Here is a 14,477-nt window from a genome sequence, read left to right on the forward strand (position 1 = left end):
TGAGATAGATAGACATTTTATCAAGGAAAAACTAGACGAGGGAGTGCTTCAAGTGTGTAATATAACTGCACCAATATAGCTCATAATCCAGTCCACTATGAAACGTCGAATTCATACAATAGTACTAGAGCTCCTCAGGCTAATTGGGATCATATGGTGACAACGAGAATGATGTAGTTGAGGTCATGAGTTGATTACAATTTACAAGGGGTGTGTGTGTGTGTGTGTGTGTGTGTGTGAGAGAGAGAGAGAGAGAGAGAGAGAGAGAGAGAGATCAAATGCATACACGCTTCATCTTCCGTCCTGCAAAATTGTTGCTGAAGATATAGTGGCAACACTCATTGCGGCCTCACAACATGTTGTGTTCATGTTGTGTGAATTAAATCCTTCATTTTGCATTAGGAACATGCAGCTTATGTAGGCTGGCGATGAATCAGGGGGCGATTGATTGTGGATGAGGTATTGCATGACCTTTCGCATGATAGGCCGCACATTGGGCAATGGGTACGTGCATATCTAACCAAGTTTTAGCACGATGGTTACCTCCTCCATGTTGAATTTCGCTTGGAGACGTGGATCTACCGTGTCGACGATTGAGCCACCCCGATGGTGCTCAAGCACCCACTCTACCAACAATAACTGATTATTTTGCTCATCGGTGAAGATTGGTTTACGACCACATGTGACCTCCAGGAGAAACATGCCAAATGCGTATACGTCGGTGAAGGGCGTTGGCCTCCCCATGCGCGCAAGTTCTGGTGCTAGATATCCAATGGTACCAGTCACATGGGTGTCTGGAGTGGCTGTTTCATGGTCATATATCCTTGCAAGAGCAAAATCACCTAACTGCCCATTCATCTGACTATCCAAGAGCACATTGCTTGGCTTTATATCTCGGTGGATGACCACATGCTCCCATTCCTCATGTAGATACAGCAATCTTGATGCCACACCTTTGATTATTGAATACCTCACGGACCAACACAAAGCTGGGACATTTCTACTTTTAGGTACTTGTCAAGGCTGCCATTTTTCATATAGTCATAACCCAGGAGAAGTTCACCCTTACGCCTACAGTAGCCGAACAATTGCGTGATATTTTGGTGTCGAAGGTGACCAATGCTCACCACCTCAGCAATGAACTCCCTTACTCCTTGCCTTGAATCATGTGACATTCTCTTTATGGCGACCTCCATAACAGGCTTGCGAAGCACTCCCTACTTCTGAAACCTCTCGTCCCAAGGAGGTTCTTGTCACTGAAACCCTTGGTCGCATGAAACAAGTCCTTGTAAGAGAATCGGTTCGGGCCAAACGGGACCTCCCAGTCTTCATGCACCTTGGAGTACTTCAGACGTCGCCGTCTTACAAATATGTAGATTCCGAGGCCTATAATGGAAACTAGCGCCACCGATGCTAAGGCTCTGCTGTGTTATGAAGTCTTGAGACTGCTCAAGTCGTCGTTCTTGAGACGGGTGAGTAGACCGGCGGTCGTCGTCCTTACGGGGCAACCTGCCGTCATTCTTGACTCTTGGAAACGCGCAATTGTGGGGCCTACATGACATGTGTGGCCACTTTGTGATAACTGCGCTCGAGGGAAAATTCTGATCATTAGACACTTCTGCTTCGGTACACCCCCCTAAACACATGGACGGCCCAGATTAATCGATACCTCTTCATAAGTAAGGGCATAATGGTCACCGGCCCATCTTTTCCTTTTTTTTCTGATTTTAAATCCAGAAAAAAATGTGATCCTGACCAACCAGCCGACTTGAGCACTTCTGTTTAGATAGGTTTTTCTCGTCCTTTTCTTCTTTCCTCTTTCCTCTTTCTTATTTCCTTTTTTCTTGTTTTTTCAAACGTTTTTTTGGGTTTTCATTTCCCTTTTTTTCTTGTTCATTTTCTTTTCCTTTTTATGTTCCTTTTTGTTTTACTTTTTCTTTTGCAATGTGCAAAAATTTTCAGTTTCCTTTATAAAAAATCAATGAACCTTTTTTAATATTGATGATTTTTTTTCAAAGTCGATGAACTTTATTCAAGATTGATGATTTTTTTCTAAATTGATGAACCTTTCTCAAGATGAATATTGTTTTTTCAAAGTAGATGATTTTTTTTCAAAATCGGTGGGATTTTTTTCAAAATTGATAATTTTTTGCAAAATCGATGATTTTAAAAAAATCGTTAACTTTTTTCAAATCCTTGTACTTTTTTTATCAAAATCCATGGGTTATTTTTAATTCATGGAATTTTTAATTTATGGACATTTTGCAAATCCGCTTATTTTTTTCAAGTCCATGAACTTTTCCAAAAGGACGAACCCTTTTTTTATAGTCAATGGTTAATGGTCAACTTTTTGTCCAGGTCAACCATGAAGAAGTTTTCTTTTGGTCGAACCACGAAGAAGCGATCGAGCATATGCTCTTGACGAGCGACAGCTGATCGCTCGTGTAGTTTGGCCGGCCCATCAAAGGTGGTGTTCAAGCGATATGTCCGCTGAGTAGCGCAGAAAGCGGTGACTAGGCACTCCCACTGTACAAGGAGTAGTGTCGCACAAACCGGCGCACACACCCCCTTCGTCCAAGGTCTGGCCCATTTTCCTTTTCTATTTTTAACCTTGAAAAAATAGGTGCATGAAGTAGGATTCAAACTATGGACCTTTGTGATTACTTCCACCCACTATAACAAACTAGGATAGCTCACTTCTTGCGTCTAATTACTTCTTTTTTAGAGCATCTTCTCAGTTTTTTTCTTTTGCTTTTGTTTGGCCTTTTTTATTCCGTTTTATTCATTTTTTATTTGTCTTTGTTTCTTCTTATTTTCATTTTATTAAATTCATGATTTTTTAAATCTATGAGCTTATTTTAAGGATGTTGAGAAATAACATGCTCCCAGACGAAACCTTTTGGCCTACCCGATACTCCTTGTAGAACATGGTATAGTTTTGGACATTGCCCATGGTAGGAAGGTGGGCATTGCCCATGGTAGGCATCCGTGATAGGTTTGAGTGACTTCTGACACCGTATGCAAGTTGCGACATGTCCGATCATTTATCGGTCTTTTTTCACCGGAAAAACTCTAGAAAATGCAAAACTTGTTGAGAATCCAAAAAACTTAGCTTGGTGTCTTGAATTGGTCATACAAGGCCATGAAAAAAGTTGGGGCCATTTCAAGGATGTCAAGAAACAACGTGCTCTCAAACAGAGCCTTCTGGCAACCGAACACCCTTCATTGAACATGGTCTAGTTTTGGACATTCTTAAAATGACCCTAACTTTTTGAAGTAGATGAGCATGCCCTTAGTAGACATCCATGTGAAGTTTGAATGATTTCTGACACCGTATGCAAGTGGCGACACGTCTTGCCATTTATCGACCTTTTTTGGCCGAGGAAACTCTAGAAAACGCAAAATTCATCAAAAAAACAACTTGGCATGGTGCACTTAGTTGGCCATACAAGGTCATATAAAAATTGGGGCAATTTCATGGATGTCGAAACACAACATGCTCTCAGACGGAGCTTTCTGACCTACCTGAACACCCTCATTTGAACATGGTCAGTTTTTAGATATCCTTCAAAAGACCACAACTTTTCCAAGAAGGTGAGCATGCACATGGTAGGCATATATGCCAAGTTTGAACGATTTTTGACACCGTATGCTAGTTGCGACACGTTCGGCAATTTATCGCCCTTTTTTGACAAAGAAATCTCCAGAAAATGTAAAAATTTTAGAAAACCAAAAAACCTTGGCATGGTGCCTTGAATTCTTCATACAAGCCAGTGAAAAAAATAGGTCATTTGATGGATGTCGAGAAAAAACATGCTCCCAAACGGAGCCTTCTTACCTACCCCTACACCCTACATTGAAAATGGTGATTTTTTCTACACGAATACAAAAAAATGTTTGAGAAAATTCAAAAAAATTCGTTCAAATTTTTATTCGTATTTTTCTTGAAGTTCCAAATTTAATAGTGATTTTCCTAAAATGTTAAATCAAAAATATTCGTATGGAAAATTTTGTTTGCTCTTTGTAAAAATGTTTGTGTTTTGACATTATGAGCAATTTGAAAATACAAATAAATTCTGATGAATTCATAAAATGTTCGCATTTTGAAGTAATTGTTCGTAGTTTCAGAAAATGTCCGTGTTTTCACTTTTGTTTCTCTTTTAAGAAAATGTTCGTATTTAAAAAAAATTGTTTGTAGCTTCAAGAAATGTTCTCGTTTTCAATTCTGCTCTTATTTTTCTAAAACAAAGTTTGAGAGTCTGAAACATTGCTCACTAAAGGTTTGAATTTTAAAAAATATTTTCACAGATTGTGAAAGTTTTTGGGTTTAAAACATATTTACTTTGTCAAACAGAAATTCACATACGAAATTTTGAAAAAAAATAAATCGTTTTTGGACAAGTGATGTTATGCACTCGCGGGAGCTTGTGTGTTAGATCCGCGCACCCATTTTAGTATTTGTGAATTGGTGTTAAAGTGTTGCCGCTCTCGCTAATCCTTTAGGAGTGACACTGCTATTCTGTCTGTTGAGTTAGTCAGGTGAAGTGGCTACCAGCGTTAGGAATTATATAACTGGTAGTGAGTTCGATACCCATCTAGGGTGCAATTTTTGTTGATTTTTCAGCCCAAATGGGCCGGCCCAGGTTAGCTGTGTCTGTGTCGTATTCCAGCGTAGAGGAGGTCCTCCGAACATATGGCACATTCCAGCGTACGAACGAAAATGACCACGATTTGTCAAAAGTCTAAATTACCCTTTATACGCTTTGTGAGGGGGGTGTACCGAAGCGTTTTCAAATTATTGGCGCCTCCCATGCTAGCGTCTTCTACCTGGCTGTCACTCAAAGTATATTATCAATCACCGCTATCATTTTCTCGTTCATCCGTATATGTGAGCCTGATTTTACGATGAATAATCAGAAATTCATGACTGATTTGTTTCGCTCAAATCGGAAGTGTAGCTGAACTTGTGTTGTTACCTGACGAGTGTGACCAGCCCTGTGTAAAATGGTCACAATTCTGTCAGAATAGTCTATTTATGCCTTGTTACATTTGTAGGAAGAGAATGTTCAGGCCGTAGAACTGACAGAGGAGGCATTTTTCTTAGCTGTTCTGATGCACAAACAACCACAATTTCCTTCTCCTCTGGATTCTGGACATGGTCTCTTTCTTAGTGTTTCTCGGCGACTTTTTATCTTCAGACTCATTATCGAGTAAAACAGGTCTCCAGTAGCATCTCCATTGGTGATATCAGCGTGAACATCCTCTCGTGAATTCTTTCAGCTGGCTACTTGCCTGAATCTTTCCTTTCCCGTGCTTCTGACAGCTTTGCAATGGGTTGTTCTTAGCTGCACGAGTATCACCGGTGATTTTGGTCCAAGCATTCTAAGTTCACGTGATGCAATCCCAGACCCCTTATGTACCTTGACTGACAACCACTGGCGGCAGCGGCGGTATTGTGACCTCTTCGGTATCTTCAGAGCAACCATTCTGTTTCAGATGTAGTACATCTAAACTACACTATTCACTATCACCGGTATTGTCGGATTGGTAGCTAAGTCCCTTTCCGGTTGTGATCGGTGATACCGCCACTTGCTTCTTCATGGATGCTAGCTGGTGGACAAGTCAATTCACAAGGATCGTAACATTGCTCGCCTCTTGTTAAGTCCCCTTGGCACTTTTGCTAGAAAATGCAACTTCATCTGGATCTGGCACGTCTTCAGAAAGCACTAGTTTGTTGTTACTGAAAGTCTCTGGTGATTCATTCTCAAGCAGGAGCTTCCTAGCCATGTTCCGGAAGGATTCGGTCCATGGGTCACCGTGCTTCTTGGCAGAGAGCTTCGTCGCCAGGCTTTCGACCCTCGAGACAGGACGACAAAAATCGAGAACTAAGGGATCGAGTCGTTCCCGAGCGCTCTCAGAGCTCAGCGATCATGGGTCGTCGGATCCGTTTGCTTGATGCGTTTTCGGGCGTTGGATCAAGCCGCTGGAAGAGCTGGGCCGTCGGATAAAAAAAAGGAGCTGTAGCAATGAATAGTTACCCCAGCTGTAAAGATCTCGTGCCACCACACGTAAATCGCGCACCCCGCCGAGGGCATTTTCGTAATTTCGCGTGGTTGGAAAAGTCCCCAATAGCGATCGGGTGAGACTGTGGATAGCGAGCACTGGGTCGTCCCCCTCCCCCTCCCGCCTGCTCTCCTCTCTTCCCCTCCCCCTCCCATGAAACCCTAGCCGTCGCGCCCGCACACCCCCTGCCGCCGCGCCGCTGCCGCCGTCGCTGGCGCTCGCCACGGCCCCCATCCTCCACCTGACGCCGCCCATCGTCTCCTCCCCACCCCCTCACACCTTCCTTCTCCTCCTCCCCATCGGGGCTAAGCAGGAGAACGAGCACCCTCCCTCGCAACTGAGTCGACGGGAGAATAGCTCGAGCCCCGGGGTTTGGGCGTGTTAGTGAGCGCGGCGGCGGCGGAGAGCAGCAGCAACAGGCGGCGCAGCTGCAGGCCTTGGGCAAGATTCCTCCGACCCAAGCAGGCCTTGGGCAAGATTCCATCGACGGGGGAGCAGCGGGGAGAGGAACGTGAGGCCATGGGGGAGGAAGAAGATGGCCCCCCTCGTTCCCAAGGTTGGTCTTCGCGTGACGCTGGTTAAGGTAGTTACTTTCCTCGGATCCAATTTCTTTTGGTTGCCGTCAGTGTTCTTGACTAATTTTGGATCTCGTTTGCCTACAGATTTTCTATTCTTGCTCCCTATGCGTCAGATATGTTGTTGTGTTCCTTGATCTGTAATTGCTTGTTGTTTTCAACTGTCTCAGTTTTGGTTACCTGAAGCTCATCCCTGATTTGCTCCTTTTCCCCTTGCAGGCTGGTCTGCTGCTGTCTGCAGGTGCTTGTGTTTCTGGGCGGTTCGTCCTGCTACCTCTTCGATCATCGCTCTACAGGTCAACCCATTTTCTCCTTCACCTCTCAGCTCTATAGCCATGCGCTTGCGTTCTTGCGAGCGTGTGTCTTCCTTGTGTTCTTATTGGTGGAAGTCTGGCATCTAAGAGTGTCATTCTCTGCTTGTATTTTTGTGCTTTTGTCACTTATATGAATCTTGGTGGAACCTACATTTCTACCATGTCCAGCTGATTTGTTTGTTGGAACTGCTTGCATGTGCCATGTTGTTGGAGCTACCGAACAAGCCATTGTCGTTGCAGATATGATTTATAAAGACTATCCGTTGGACAATAGTTGTAGTAGTTAGGTGACGACAAGATGCAGCCATTTGTATAGGTTGTTTGTTTTGTTTTCTTGTTTGTGCATGTCTTGTTCTTCAGGCTATGAAAGTGGTCAATGGCGTGGCAAATAGAGTCCATAAAAATTGTTCGTTACCATGCAGCTGTGGTAGATGTGTTGTCAGGAGGGTGCAATCTGTATAAAACATGGCCTCTGTCTATGTCTTTGTCTGGTTCATTAGTCCTGCTCTTCTTCGACCATCCTTCGTTAGTTTATTTGTTTCATTTATTATGTGTAGATCTAGGAGAGATGCCTATGATCATTCCTTTCCTACCATGTGCTTGTGCTAAATCGCAGTCATGTATTTTTTAGCTTTGTTTTCATTCTTGAATCTGTGAGCATGGTTGTGATAAGGTTTGTAGATGCAGGGTTGTGTTGGCTCTCAATGTCATATTTTCCCCCTATCAACGAGGTCATGGCTTGCATTTCAGATGAATAGGTTGCTATATTACTAGAGTACTACTTGATCTCTATTATGGTTTTACTGGATACAAAGCATAGTAACTATTACATCATCTTATATATCTTGTGTATTGTGATATCTGTATAGACACTGTCTACGTCCTCTTGACATTCCCAGTTTTGTTTTCTATAGCATATATTTGACTCCTTTCCATGCCTCTTGGTTCTGAAAGCGCTCTCAGAGCTCAGCGATCATGGGCCGTCGGATCCGTTTGCTTGATGCGTTTTCGGGCGTTGGATCAAGCCGCTGGAAGAGCTGGGTCGTCGGATAAAAAAAGGAGCTGTAGCAATGAATAGTTACCCCTGCTGTAAAGATCTCGTGCCACCGCATGTAAATCGCGTGCCCTGCCGAGGGCATTTTCGTAATTTCGCGTGGTTGCAAAAGTCCCCAATAGCGATCGGGTGAGATCGTGGATAGCGAGCACCGGGTCGTCCCCCTCCCCCTCCCGCCTGCTCTCCTCTCTTCCCCTCCCCCTCCCATGAAACCCTAGGCATCGCGCCCGCACACCCCCTGCCGCCGCGCCGCTGCCGCCGTCGCTGGCGCTCGCCCCGGCCCCCATCCTCCACCTGACGCCGCCCATCGTCTCCTCCCCACCCCCTCACACCTTCCTTCCGCTCCTCCCCATCGGGGCTGAGCAGGAGAACGAGCACCCTCCCTCGCAACTGAGTAGACGGGAGAATAGCTCGAGCCTCGGTGTTTGGGCGTGTTGGTGAGTGCGGCGGCGGCGGAGAGCAGCAGCAACAGGCGGCACAGCTGCATGCCTTGGGCAAGATTCCTCCGACCCAAGCAGGCCTTGGGCAAGATTCCATCAACGGGGGAGCAGCGGGGAGAGGAACGTGAGGCCATGGGGGAGGAAGAAGATGGCCCCCTCGTTCCCAAGGTTGGTCTTCGCGTGACGCTGGTTAAGGTAGTTACTTTCCTCGGATCCAATTTCTTTTGGTTGCCGTCAGTGTTCTTGACTAATTATGGATGTCGTTTGCCTACAGATTTTCTATTCTTGCTCCCTATGCATCAGATATGTTGTTGTGTTCCTTGATCTGTAATTGCTTGTTGTTTTCAACTGTCTCAGTTTTGGTTACCTGAAGCTCATCCCTGATTTGCTCCTTTTCCCCTTGCAGGTTGGTCTGCTGCTGTCTGCAGGTGCTTGTGTTTCTAGGCGGTTCGTCCTGCTGCCTCTTCGGTCATCGCTCTACAGGTCACACTACAAGAAATATGCTATCTTGTGACCTCCACTTTTGGTCACTGAAAGGTCACTGTTTTCAATTTGTGACCTTTTTGTGACCAAAAAACGGAAGGTCAAAAGATTTTACGACCAATTATTTTGGTCACTAGCAATCCGACCACACCACGTCAGATCCACCGTGGCAAGCTGACGTGGCATAATTACGACCAAATGAAAAGGTAATCAGCCCGGTCCATTTCAGCCGTCTACATGGGCCAAGCCCAATAATTCGGCCCGTTTAATTTTTTCTCTCTCTTTATTTTGCTTATGTGTATGGGCCTGGCCCAATAATTTGGCCTTTTATTTTCTGGGAATGGAGCCTTTTTCTGATGAAATTCTTTTTATAGTCCACTATTTTTTTGGGCCACAGCCTTTTTGGTCTAGTTCGAATTTGGGCATTGGCCTTTTTATTTTCTGCTATGCGGTCTTTTATAATTTTTTTCTTACATTCATTTCCTTTTTTAGGCCCAAGCCTTTTTGGTCTAATTCTTGTTTGGGCCTTGGCCTTTTTAGAGCCCAAGTTCTCATTTTGCATAACTTCACATAAAATAAACAATAAACAGAAAGGCCCAGGTGCACAAGTGATCCACAAGCCCAGCTGCACAAGTGATCCACATAACTTCATAGAAAATAAACAATAACTCCACAACTTCACAAGTGATCCATAACTTCACAGGTTCACAAGATCACATAACTTCACAGGTTCAAACTAGGTAGCAATGCAACAAAATGCTCAAAGACAAACTTCACAGGTTCAAACTAGGTTCACAGCCATCAAACTAGACAGCAATGCTCAAGTTCAAAATGCTCAAACTACCTTAGCAGCACAGCCATCAAACTGCCTTAGCTCCAAAGAGAGCCATCAAGTGGGCTAACTTCTCTTCCTGTTCTTGAGACTTCTTGCGCAGCAGCTAAAGTTCCTTGTCGCGTGCAGCTTCAGATTCTTCCGCCTTCATCTTGATTGCCGCCAATTCTTCTTGCACCAGGTCAGCTTGAAGCTCAGACCTCTGCAGCTTCTGCTCAAGGTCACGAACATGAGCAAATACTTCAGCAGTTGCTTTGCGGGAGTTGTTCCTAGATGACTGGAGCCCAACATTCGTGAGGAATGTGCTTTGCTTGACAGATTTCAACAGCACTTCTTCGACAATTTGAACAGTAGACTTTGGCTCTTCACCTTCTGGTACCGGCGCGTCCTTCATTTCTTCCATCTCAAGCTAGCATATGGAGAAAAATGATAGGCATTAGTGGAGAAACCAAACCAGCACACAAATGGATTATTTGAAGTAACCAAACCAGCAAACAAAATCTATACAAGAAGATGATGACTAGTGACCCGGAGACATGCAATTGGAACAATATGATCACTTCATTAAGCCTAGAATGGTGGTTCTATATAAGATGGCTTCCTGACTAACATTCAGATCAAATTTCATCATGTCATAAAAAATGCAACAAATAGCATCAAAGCATGGAACACATCATGGAACTATCTTCATTAAGCTGTTCTAATATCTTCATTAAGCCTAGCATGGAACTATAAGCATGGAACTATCAAACAACATCAAAGCATGGAACTGGCTCTGAATCAAACAGCATCAAATCATCAAAGCATCAAAGTTGGCATGGACAAAGCTGGCATGAATCAAACAGGGCATGGACAAAGCATGGAGTGACTTACTATAGCAGTCTTGACTGGCTCCGAAAACCCGTGCTTCTTGCTGTTGTGGGTGGCCTTAAACAAGTCAATCGCAGACAGCTGCTCACCCTTACGCTCTTCTTTCTGAAATGTTTTTCAACAAAAATCAAAATGTTATTTAGCAAGAATCAGAAATGTTATCCAATGAGGATCAAATGGTAAGGTCTCTAGAGAAAAGTTCTCACAGTGGCAAAAATGTGTGCTGTGTAGTGCCTGGAACCAGTTCTCTGATTGTACGACTTTTTCTCGATTCATCTTGTTCGACACATAGGTTTCTTACAAAAAAGCATACTGTCAGCATGATCTAGCACTAGCATATCATGTGTAGAACATAAAGCATCAAACAAAGTAGAGACAAACCTTGTGTCTTGGGGTAGACCACATCTCCACCAGATCTTGCCATTCACCATCCGTCAGATCAGGTACCGAAGACTTGATGCTGACTTTATTTGCGGCTACGGTATCAAAATACTTCTTCTTGATCTGATGGCGTCTGTTCTTTGAATTTTTCTGCAGAATATCTTTGCACGCGGTCTTGATGGTCTCCGAGTCCGTGTTCATCTCAAAATTTGCCTACCAAGACAACGAACAAGGTAGGAACAATATTAGTGATCATGCATAGGTGTAACAGAAAATAGATAGCACATTAACTATGAAACAAGTAGCTTACAGCAACTTTCCTAATGTAGTTCTCCAATAGACTAGCATTTTTTTTGTATAGCTTGAAGTGAGGAAGAACCGGAAGATGGTTTCTTGCAACGAGTCCACACTCAGAAGCAAGCTTTGCTGATTGCAGAGTCTTCTCTGGACGCTTCATCCCTTCGGCAATTTGGATAGGCACCTTGCTACCAAGCGACTTGGTGATCCTCTCTAGCCCTTTGCCCTTTCTAGGTCTAGTCTTGGTAGTCATTGCATCTGAAAATGAAATTGAACTCATAAATTAGAATAGAAATCGACAAATGCAAGAATCGACAAAAGCATACATGATCATTCCATTTGGAAAATGCACTAGTAAAAGATAGCATTGCAAAGGTCAACTTGCCTGATTGAAGCACAAGCTGCTGTTCTTCTTCATTGATGACAGCATTCCTGTCAATAGAATGTGCAACAGGGCTGAGGTCTGTGTGGACAGTGCCTGCTTCATCAATGCAGATGGTTCCTCCTTCATCTAGGCAGACAGTGCCACTTCCATCCATGCTGAGAGTGGTTCCTTCATCTATGGGCGGCAACTCATCACCCATTTGCACCGAGGTCTCAGAGTCCATGCGCAACAGACTTTCCTGATGGTCCATCGCAGTCGCCATCTGTGCTTTCTACCTTGTGACTCTATCAAGGGCAGGTTCATCAGGTTCCAGGATCCTCTTTTTTTGTCCTGGAGCTAGGGCCATCACCCTTCCTGGAGGCATTGCAGCAGATGTTTCTGAGGTCGTCTTCTTCTTGCTGACTGTCTTCTTAACACCAGGCCTCTTCATCCTAGATTCCTTCAGTGCCTCGTATAAACAACACGGAAAAAAGCATTAGATCACAAGAGAAATATGTGAGCACAAGGAATAACATACCATAAAAGAACCCCAGCCCTCCAAGCAAGACAGAGTTTGCACCTTAACAGTCTTGCTCACTACAACATCATCCACTTCCTCTCCATCAATAACTTCATTCTCCTTAGGATTGTACTCTGGGTCATCATTGATAACTCCACTACCTTCTCGAACCTCATCACTTCTACCTTCTCGTACATCATTTTTTTTCCTAATCATCGACGCTATTGCACCGATGCCAAGGGACCGGAACAGCTGATTGTTCCTCATGATATTTCTAGCCCTAACCTTCTCGTACTCGGTGAGAGGCTCTTCTTTGCATGATAAAGGAAACGTAACTATTAGGTGAATGTTTGGAATGCATGGACAGACAGCCAAACATATCTTATGAAATTTTATTATCATTTAATCCTAGTTATTCAGGTAAGGAAGACTAACAGCACACAGGCACAATTAAGCCAGCTTATTCAGATTGCAGCAATACATTTCACTTAGCATATTAAGACACAGATTTTATGAAACTGACAGTATAACCACAAGGAGCAAGTTGCATACCAACGGTTGGCCTCACGTTTGACCTTGTCATCCTTGCCATGGATGATCTTGAGGTGGTGCTTGCAAAATAGAATAAACAATAATCAGATACAACAGAGATAAAGTAAAATGATGCACTTGTATCAATAAAGGAAAGCATTTGGACCAACATGCACATACACCGATGTACTGTTATTAATTAAGCAAACATGTAAGTGCACTAAACAAGCATGCATGTACAGTGGAAATATATGTACACTAAACAAGCAAGCAAGCAAAGTGCTACTGATAGAAACAAGCAAGCAATGAAGGAAATTGAAAAGAAGCAAGCAAATACTATTGATATAAACCCTAATTAATAAGCAAGCAAGTAGCTTCTTCTTCATGTGCTACTGATACAAGCAAGTACTGCTGATGGAAACCCTAATTAAGCATGTATGCTTGCAAGCAACATGTATGTTAGCAAGCAAGCAACATGAACTAGTGAATTGGTGTCATGTACACATGCTTAGACAGTCTGATAGCAAGCTAGACAAGTATATCATGAGGACCTTCAAAACAACTAGATGTTTCCACTAGTAAAGCATGAAACAACAGTACTTGCAGAAGTACAAAAGCAGATGAAAAAATTATTCTCAACTGCTCAATAAAGTTCCCGGTCTTTGCAACAACAACAAAAAAAAGGTGAGAGGGCCACACGGGACGGCCTCTATGCTGATAAAGAAATGCTCATCTAAATCATGTAATTCCACTATAGCTTGGTGACTGAACACAACACCGTCTACTTACTGTACGTGGCTTACATCATGACAACATTCACTTGGCCATACATCTCATCAGAGAGATACGACATGAACATCAGGTTCAGAAACATCAGTGACACAGCGCCCCGCTCACAAGAGCGGTAAACACGCCACGAACCAGACCAACGCACAAGCACAATATAACCAAACACACAGCAAACACACCCATAACCTCAAAACAACAGGAATGGGCAGCATGAGAGGCCCTGAGGGGCACCTTCTCCAAGTGCTACTGATACAAGCTAAGTAACTAAATCATACACAAGCTACATGAACCAGAGGGAGGTCTTCCTCAAACCTCATCCACTTCCTCATCCATCCCCATCCCCTAAAATCATGCACTTCCTCTGCATCCTCTACATGAACCCTAAACCATGAGGAGGATCAAACAAACCACCAGGAGCTCCACGAGTATCAAACAAGCATTTTTTTAAGATTATGACATGAAAGATCCAAACAAATAAACAATATATCTGATAAACGGTGCCTTAAACCACCAGCACTACAAGTGCACAAGGACACGCATGCAACATAACCAACTGTGACCCAAGCCAAGCACCATGAGTGAATCTGGCGAGCATGTTCTGGATCAGAAGGGTTCGAGCAAGGAGGGAGGAGCCGACGCGCGAATCCTAACCCTAGATCGACAAGAAAACGAATCCTAACCCTAGATCGACATGAACAAGAACAAGAACCAGGAGCTCGATGAACATGAACAAGAACCACTAGGAGCTCGTAGATCAACCGAATCCGAACCCTAGATTGACAGATCCTAACCCTAGGTGAACCAGGAGGGGGATCTATCGAACCCTAGAAGATCGAGGGGAGAGGGGAGAGGAGAGGGGTACCTGTCACCATTGTCGATCGTTGATGATGTGGATGATGTAGCCACCGTCGCCGATGTACTCCCTGTCGTAGCCCGGGCGGTCGATGTAGCTATGGATGTAGCA

The 14,477-nt window shown here is 43.8% G+C and overlaps 1 protein-coding gene and 1 pseudogene across 9 annotated transcripts in view; one reads left to right on the top strand and one right to left on the bottom strand.

Annotated features, from left to right (window-relative positions):
* Positions 1-291: 291 nt before the first annotated feature.
* LOC123038981 (L-type lectin-domain containing receptor kinase SIT1-like) lies at positions 292-3,608 on the bottom strand (annotated as a pseudogene).
* A 2,569-nt stretch (positions 3,609-6,177) lies between these two features.
* Positions 6,178-14,477, top strand: part of LOC123043566 (uncharacterized) — a 26,427-nt gene continuing 18,127 nt past the window's right edge. For 8 of the 9 annotated variants that reach the window (XR_006419334.1, XR_006419335.1, XR_006419332.1 and 5 more), the window contains exons 1-3: positions 6,178-6,646; positions 6,858-6,934; positions 8,853-9,135. Coding sequence is in view for 1 of the 9 variants with exons in the window: in XM_044466053.1 (XP_044321988.1) it covers positions 6,599-6,646; positions 6,858-6,934 (125 nt within the window). In the remaining 8 variants the exon portion in view is untranslated. The remainder of the gene's footprint in view (positions 6,647-6,857; positions 6,935-8,852; positions 9,136-14,477) is intronic. The other variant, XM_044466053.1, reaches the window with a different exon arrangement.

The sequence above is a fragment of the Triticum aestivum genome, chromosome 2B (assembly GCF_018294505.1).
Source record: "Triticum aestivum cultivar Chinese Spring chromosome 2B, IWGSC CS RefSeq v2.1, whole genome shotgun sequence".
Classification (NCBI taxonomy): Eukaryota; Viridiplantae; Streptophyta; class Magnoliopsida; order Poales; family Poaceae; genus Triticum; species Triticum aestivum.